Below are 9,010 nucleotides of genomic sequence, written 5' to 3' on the forward strand. Positions count from 1 at the left end.
CATTACACATGTTAAATAAGTTATACTCACCTCAATCTTCTATAGTTGTCGTTTTGGCAATTTCCAGTCCATGTCATGTTATCTCCGCTGCTTTCAACTTCTAGGGTAGAGTCATTTTGTAGGATTTTGAGAGTTTGGCCAAACACTGGCCACAATGATGTCCCACCAAAGTCTGTGACTGTGAGCAGGCACTTTTTGTGGGGATGTTACAGGTACCCAGATGCAGATAGCTATGAGGAGCAAGAACTAGGAGCCATTGGAACAGTAGTTTATACATCAGAACTTTGAAGGGTTTTAACTGTTAAAATGTTGCTGCCCTGACGGAGAACATAGAAAACAGGCTATTCCTACCTTTCTTTATGCCCTGGTGTCTTCCTACATCATTTTCTGGTCAAGGCTGTAAGATCGCTCCACCATTTCCAAGACAGACTCTTGTCTCAGCAGTGACAGCCCACTCAACCAAACACTGATTAATGGTGCGTTCACACCTACAGGATCTGCAGCTGATTTTCTGCAGCAGATTTCATTTAAATAACTGAACACAGCATCAAATCTGCTGCAGATCTGCTGCAGATCTGCTGCAGATCCTGTAGGTGTGAACGCACCCTAAGGGTAAATTCACACGGGCGTATTCGCCGGGAGTCTCACGCACGAAATCCGCAGCTAATCGCAAATACATGTATTATTCTTATTACTATTAATACGTGTATTGCAAATTAGCTGCGGAGTAGCTGCGGATTTCGTGCGTGAGACTCCCGGCGGATCCGTCCGTGTGAATTTACCCTTAATTAGTGTTTGGTTGAGTCAGTGATGCAGACAGTCACTGGCTGAGCAGGCTGTCACTGCCGAGATAAGAGTTCGTCTCGGAAGTGGAGGTGGATAATTCGAATAAGAACCAGAAAATGGTGCAGGAGAACACTGGGGGAACATGGAAAGATAACAATACCCCTTTAGGGTGCGTTCACACGTACAGGATCAGCAGCAGATCTGCAGCAGATCCGCAGCAGATTTGATGGTGCAGATTTGATGCTGTGTTCAGTTATTTAGATCGAATCTGCTGCGGATCCGCAGCAGAAAATCCACTGCAGATCCTGTACCTGTGAACGCACCCTTAAAGGAGAAATATCGTCAGGTTAGACAAATCTAATATGCTGATAGCTTCCAAGTGGACACAGGGCACAGAGGATTAAGGTATGTCTGTTACCTTCATCCTTGGTGCTGTTCCGTGCTCTTAGCTGTAATATCCTCTGCCCGGTAAGCCAGTAGCAGCACTGTGGTGGCCCCCTCCCAGCATGGATAATCATTATAAGGGGCTGGATGGCGAGTGGGGGGCGTAGCCCCACCCCCTAATTGAGGGGGCCAGCCAGGCCAGACCGGTGCTCAGGGGGCAGCGGCCTCACCCCCAGTGCTCCTTACAGCTTGCCGGGAAGAGGATTTCTTAGCTAACACGGGAATGGCACCGAAGATCAAGGTAAGAGACATACCTTCATTCTCAGTGCTTTGTGCGCATAAGGGGGCTAGCAGCAGGTTAGATTCATCTAACTTGCTAATAGTTCCCTTTTAAGAATAGTGTTCATGCAGTAAAGACTATAGAAAAGCACCCATTAGTGCGTACACAGTTTAAAATATTGGCAGTAGTTCCTATGGCCTTTATTTCTGGCCGATAAAAATGACCAAAGGTAAAAATGAAAAAAAGCTGCCTTAAAAACAGCCAATTGTTTAACCAATTTCTAGAACAGTTTTGTACAAAGACAGACAATTTTTGAACAGCTACAAAAATGTCTGTGAACATATCGTATCAGTATAAACCAAAATATAAAACATGCAAACTGAGTTTTTTAAGCATTTTATTAATCATAGATTTTATTAATGTTTTTCACATAAACATAGATTATTTAGATCAATTGTGTTAGAAATCAAATTTATTTTATAAATCATATAGTAAAGCAATTATCTGCAATTTGCTACCATACTATGTAGCTTCGCTGAATTGGAAAATTTTTCATGTCTAAAGATAAACAAAAAAATAAACAAATTTAGTCATAATGACAATAATTTATTATTAGTAGTAGTAGTAGTAGTGATGTGGAGTCAGGAAAATAAGTGGGATTTTTTTTTAGTTTCTAGTTCAACATGATATACTGAGGCTAACTTTAAAAAAAATTAAAAGTGCCATATGCCTTAGCTTGCTATTGGCTGAACCCTTTTTAAGCAAACAAGTAATCCTGCTTTGGATTATAGGTAGATATATGACAGGTAACTGACTGGTCTTGCAAAAATTTGTAGTCAAGTTAAAGTGTCACTGTCGTTTGTTTGTTAGTTTCTTTGCAGAAATCAATAGTACAGGCGATTTTAATAAACTTTGTAATTGGGTTTATTAAATATGCTATTATCTGCATTCAAAAAGACTTTCCCCATGTCCCAGACCCTTCTCTCTCACTCACTGCTCATTATCAGGAAATCTCGACTGGTTTACTTCAGTCATGCCCTTTGTAATCTATGGAGAGGGGAGGGGGAGGAGGAAGGAGGAAGATTAGTCGCCAGCAGAGAACAAAGGATTACACAGTGGGAGATGTGTGAAAGTCGGTGTTTAGAGGGCAGAGACTTCAGAGGAGATAGCCCGCTGATGTAGCTGTAAATTAACTCTTTGTTGTCCTGTTTGGGTGCCTCATCTCCCCCACCCCTCCCCTCTCCATAGACAACCATGAAGACAGGGCGGAGAGCTTCAAACTGCTTTTTAATGAAAAAAAAGGATTTTTCGGCTAATAAACCCATTTACAAAGTTTCTTAAAAACGCCTGTACTATTGATTTTTGCAAAAAAAAAAAAATGTAAACGAGAGTGGCACTTTAAATCTTATGTCTACAGGTGCCATAAAGATATTGTAATGAATATCATTCCATTCCCTGGAACATTGGTGATCCTAATGGCCACCAGTCTTACTGTTTTGGGATTTCTAATTAGCATATATTTGCCCTAGGCAAATGTAAAAAAAAAAGGGAGGCAAGGGGATTGTGAGAACATACCAATCAAGTGATATTTACTAGAGATGAGCGAACCTCGAGCATGCTCGAGTCCATCCGAACCCGATCGTTCACCATTTGATTAGCGGTGGCTGCTGAAGTTGGATAAAGCCCTAAGGTTGTCTGTAAAACATGGATACAGCCAATGACTATATCCATGTTTTTTGATAGCTTTATGGCTTTATGCAACTTCAGCAGCCACCGCTAATCAAATGCCGAACGATCGGGTTCAGATGGACTCGAGCATGCTCAAGGTTTGCTCATCTCTAATATTTACCCTTCTCGGTAGCCCCACAGCGCAGCACCACTGCTCATGGTCGCATACCTGTCTTATCCATCTCCTGTCACATCACTCAAAAATGTCTACTCAGCCAATACTCATTATTTAGCAAAGTACTAGCATGCCATACGTCTATCCATTACCCTTTTTTAAATTAAATTCAAATAAAAAAATGTTAGTATAAAAGAACTGTTCAGTACAAAAGTTCATAAAGCTGTGTCTTACCGGGTTTACTTCCCCAACAGGGGGTTAGATTTTCGGATGGGTGAACCACCGGGTCCACCATTAACGTTTCCCATGTTCAATGCTCCACCTTGAAGAAGCCCTTCAGATGCATCAGCATTAAAACCTCCAGATGTAGAAAGACCACCTTCAAACTTATAATCGGGTCTCGCAAAAAATCTTCCATTTACTCCCCCTGTCACATCTCCACCAATACCAGTAGATATTCCACTATTACTAAGAGGAATCCCATTAACTAGACTTTCAGTTGTTAAAAAACCTGTCTTTTTTGTACCTCCAAGTAATCCATTCCCAAGTAAGCCACCAAGTAAACCTGAAGAACCAAGGAGACCATTAGCAACATTTCCAACAGTTTTAACTACCTCATCAGTGAGTCCACTTATGGCTTTAGTAGCCTCTGGCACCACATTAAGTATTTTAACTACACCCCCAAGTCCATTGGTTGCTTCCCCACGTGTCAATTGTCCAGCAGTTTCTCCAATTCCTCCTGGAACACCATCACGCCTACCCATGAGACCACCAACTGAATCTTTAACCATTCCAAGTACATCACCTGAGCCACTAACTAAGTCGGTTACCCCAGTGAGTCCAGAAGTTAATTCTCCAACATTATCACCAATCCCTCCAGTTACCTCACCAAGCTTTTCTGTTACTTCCCCAACTACTGAAGTCAAACCTACAGCAGTCTTACCAGGTCCTCTTGTTATACCACCAAGCCCTCCTGCCACATCTCCAATACCTGAAGCCAATCCTCCAGCAGTCCTACCAATGCCTCCAGTTACACCACCAAGCCCTCCTATGACATCTCCAATGCCTGAAGTCAATCCTTCAGCAGTCCTACCAATGCCTCCAGTTACACCACCAAGCCCTCCTGTCACATCTCCAATACCTGAAGTCAATCCTCCAGCAGTCCTACCAATGCCTCCAGTTACACCACCAAGCCCTCCTATGACATCTCCAATGCCTGAAGTCAATCCTTCAGCAGTCCTACCAATGCCTCCAGTTACACCACCAAGCCCTCCTATGACATCTCCAATGCCTGAAGTCAATCCTTCAGCAGTCCTACCAATGCCTCCAGTTACACCACCAAGCCCTCCTGTCACATCTCCAATACCTGAAGTCAATCCTCCAGCAGTACTACCAATGCCTCCAGTTACACCACCAATACCTGAAGTCAATCCTCCAAGAGTTCTACCAATCCCTTCTGTTAATCCACCAAGTATTCCTGTCGCATCTACAAGAGTAGATCCTGGTCCCAAAAGCAATTCCAACAAATAAGGCACAAGGCCTGGAGACGTATTTGCAACAGCCTTAAACATGTTTTTTCCACCATTTATGACAGCTACATTCTGTATCCGTCCATCAAGGCTGGGGACACCAAGTATATACTAGATAAAAGGAAAAATACATATAAAGGTTAATTAATATATTAGAGAAACGCAATGAAATTTGACTAGACTAATATAAGGAATATGGTACATGCCACACTTCTTTGTTACATTTGGATACAGAATTTTCAATTCAAGGTTTTGTAATAGTAGTTAAAGGGTTGTCTAACTATGGCAATCCTCTCTGACAAAGTATGGCATGCAGATGCTCAGATCGACGTGGCCATGCATGTAGTACTACATCCAAATGCTGCCCTTTCCTCTCTGTATTCCAGGTCTATGTACCCTTATAACACCATATAGACAACTGTATGATACTAATATCCTGGATATAGATAAATATATACATTTAAAAAAAAAACTTACACTTTCACTCAGTGCACAACTCTATTGTAAAATATTACTATAATACTAGTGGATACTTGAAACAAATCTGCAGAAAATGTGGTTGGTAAATCTACAGTAGGTGAATGTAAACATATCTGGGATAAACATATATCTATCCTAAGATAAAGGAAATATAAGATGGAAAGGGCATACAAGATGGACCAGGTGGTCTTTCTTTACGGACAATCTTCTATGTTTCTATGAGAACATTTTTAACCCATAGCTGCACCAGGACGTTACTGATAGTCCTTGTGCCGCTATGGGAGTTCAGAGGGGGGGTTGCGCGGCGACCCCCCTCTAAACTGCCGCGATACCGGGTGCTGCATGTAGCCCGGGATCGCGGCTATTAGCGGGCACGGTCCGATCGCCGTGCCCGCTAATTAAGTACTTAGAAGCAGCTGTCAAAGTTGACAGCTGCTTCTAAATACTTGCTCATCTCCATCCCTGGTGGTCTAGTGGGGGGATCGCATCCATCCCGGGCCGGGGTCTGCGCCGTAATGGCGCTGATTCCGACTCGGCATTCTATTGCTTTTGGCTGCAGCAGCCAAAAGCAATAGAACACCGATCTCATGGATTCATGCAGTATAACTATACTGCGTGGATCTCTATGAGAGATCAGAGTGCATATACTAGAAGTCCCCCAGGGCGGCTTCTAGTATATGTGTAAAGTAAAAGAAAAATTTATTTTTAATAACACAAAATCCCCTCCCCTAATAAAAGTCTGAATCACCCCCTTTCCCCATTTTATAAATAAAAATAAATAAATAAATAAACAAACATGTTTGGTATCGCCGCGTGCATAATCGCCCGAACTATTAATTAATCACATTACTGATCTCGCACGGTAAACGGCGTCAGCGCCAAAAAAATCCCAAAGTGCTAAATTGCGCATTTTTGGTCGCATTAAATCCAGAATAATTGTAATAAAAAGCGATCAAAAAGTCGTATATGCGCAATCAAGGTACCGATAGAAAGATCACATCATGGCGCAAAAAATTACACCTCACACAGACCCATAGACCAAAGGATAAAAGCGCTATAAGCCTGGGAATGGAGCGATTTTAAGGAACATATATTTTCTTTAAAAGGTTTTAATTTTTTACAAGCCATCAAATCAAATAAAAGTTATACATGTTACATATTGTTGTAATCGTAACAACTTAAGGAACATATATAACAAGTCAGTTTTACCCTAGGGCAAACGGAGTAAAAACAACCCCCCCCCCCCCCAAATAAAAAAAAAAAAACATTTTTTTTTTCAATTTCACCACACATATAATTTTTTTCTGGTTTCCCGGCACATTTTAGGCAAAAATTACATCTGCCATAGCAAAGTACAATTAGTTGCGCAAAAAATAAGGGCTCATTTGGGTCTCTAGGTGGAAAAATGCAGCCGCTATGGCCTTATATACACGAGGAGGCAAAAACGAAAACGCAAAAATGAGAACTGGCTGTGTCCCCTAAGGGTTAAAGCAAATGTACCTCTAGGTATATTGCTTTGTGTTTTTTACATATACAGACTGTCACAGGAGCGGCATGGCAGTGCCATGGTCCTTTTTTTTTTAACTGCCCGCCTCCAGTGCTTCATGTCGGGCCGGTGCTGGGGAATAGACCAGCACCATGCACGCAAACCGGGTGGCGGTTGTTCAAAAAAAGGCGGTCTGTTCATGTAAAAAATCTAAAGCGATGTACTGTACCTAGTGGTACATTCACTTTAAGTCTGTGAAGAGTAAAATGACTGTAACTTGACAAATAAGAAACTGATTTATATTGACAAAATGATTGGGTATGAATGATAGAAATGGAGCCAACAATTTATTTAACCTGCTTATAATTTATACATGACTACCAGTCTTGGTACTGCAGAACATTTAAAGGGAATCTGCCTGCCTCATGTCAAAAAGCAGGTGGAGCTGTATATTTATTGGTTTCCTTGAACCTCTTTAACAATATTTGGCTGAAAGGGAGTTCCTAAGCACACTTGCTTACCTGTGGTAGAAGCCCTCATAATGTGTTACAGTGACTACCTCTGTACTATGTGTCACTCTGTACTATGTGTTTGACTTACCAGTATTCTGGTCACTTTTGTTACAAGAGGCCCCTGTCCCAAAGGAACAAAAGAGAAATGAATCAAAAATATATTAATTGCAGAGATGTCCTTATTGTATAGACATTTGGGGTGCAGAGAACACTGTCACATTATGCATTTCACTGCCATACATCAAATGTATACACTTTGTTGTATAATATTATACAATCTGCATATTTAAAATACATCTTACCAGCGGTCCACAGAGCGGTGTGGTGAGAGATCCAATGTTCAGCCCATTCTAGAAGGTAAGGAAACATTTAAAATAAAGTAAAATATTTAGAAATTCCAAGTCATAATTAAAAAAAAAAATATTTAGATTATGTTCACACTACGTATAGTTTTGTAAAACTACAGCCGTTGTTGCCGATTGCAACAATAGCTGTGATTATTACGAAAATATATGTTACATAGCCGTCTATGGAATCCCGTCCGGAGTGTATACACATAGGGCGACATGTATCATCCGGCGTACGGATGATTTTCGGCAGAATATTCGCAAATCGGCAAATCGGAGTACACCGGGGGGCAGGGAGGGGGTGTGAAGCGGGCGGAACAGAGGGCGGGGACTCAGAGTCCGCGTGATTCACCATCCGTTCCGCCAAAAGATACGCCGAAAACCTACGCTTTAAAGTGTAACCGTCATTTAAATGTACAAGAAATTAAGTTGTGTGCGGGAGGCTTTACAGTGGCTGGATGTAAAAGTTAAAATAGTAATAGAGACATGTTAAAAGTTTTGATCGGTTGGGGTCTCACTGTTGAGATCCTGTACAATCAGGAGAATGAGCCAGGAGAATTTTGCAGCTGCGTATTTCACTTCCTGGCTCGCAGTGATCTCCGCCTAGGCATGTCCATTGTAAGCCTATAAGGCTGCCCGAATGAAAATGATTGCCAGCAAAGAAGTGCAGCTCTTTCTCTTGATCGGTGGGGGTCTCAGCCTCTTGTCTTTGTAAGTTGTCAAAGATTTTTTTTTTATAACAGGTGTTCTTTAAATTTCTTTTTGGTGCAACTGGAATTTCCCTTTAACCCAAAAACAAAGATATTCCAGAATAATTTACTTCAAGTTTAAAGTTACTTTAAGTGAAAATTATTAACAAAACATACGCTTATTTATTTCTATCACTATAAATATAGCTCATCTGTTCTAGGGTCTATACATGAAGTCACTTTCTGCTATGACAATGAATTATCTCATTACCAAACTTATACATGACAACAAAATTTGCTCTGAAACTTGAAGAATGAATCAAATTACCAGCAAGTCGACCACAGTCCTTAAAAGGTACAGCAGAATACTGTCCACGTCAGTGTTCAGTTCTTCCTAAATGTTACACAGAGTACGAGAATGGGCATTTACAGGTAAAACGGCTCTCATTTAATTCATACCATTGTCTACCAAGACCATTGTCTATCATACATACAGTATACAGTATACCAACTAAGATGACAAGAAGTGTGCCAATCTACAGTAATACTTGTGACATGCACATATACAATTTCTATAGAACTCTTTTCACACAATTCTTCATAAAAGTCGATAACGAGAGTTGTCGTTATATATTCTGCATCTTCTGGATGTACTGTAAGTCAGCCTTGAACAA

The 9,010-nt window shown here is 41.0% G+C and overlaps 1 protein-coding gene across 1 annotated transcript; it reads left to right on the forward strand.

The window, feature by feature from the left end:
• The first annotated feature begins 4,055 nt into the window (after positions 1 to 4,055).
• On the forward strand, positions 4,056 to 4,823 carry LOC138782079 (uncharacterized). Its single transcript, XM_069956805.1, has one exon. The coding sequence runs from the start codon at positions 4,056 to 4,058 to the stop codon at positions 4,821 to 4,823; it is 768 nt and encodes a 255-aa protein (XP_069812906.1).
• The last annotated feature ends 4,187 nt before the right edge of the window (positions 4,824 to 9,010 follow it).

This window comes from Dendropsophus ebraccatus, chromosome 1 (assembly GCF_027789765.1).
Source record: "Dendropsophus ebraccatus isolate aDenEbr1 chromosome 1, aDenEbr1.pat, whole genome shotgun sequence".
Taxonomy (NCBI): Eukaryota; Metazoa; Chordata; class Amphibia; order Anura; family Hylidae; genus Dendropsophus; species Dendropsophus ebraccatus.

Coding starts and splice junctions, on each gene's coding strand:
- LOC138782079 (XM_069956805.1), top strand. CDS start 4,056: ATGAGACCACCAACTGAATCTTTAACCATTCCAAGTACATCACCTGAG.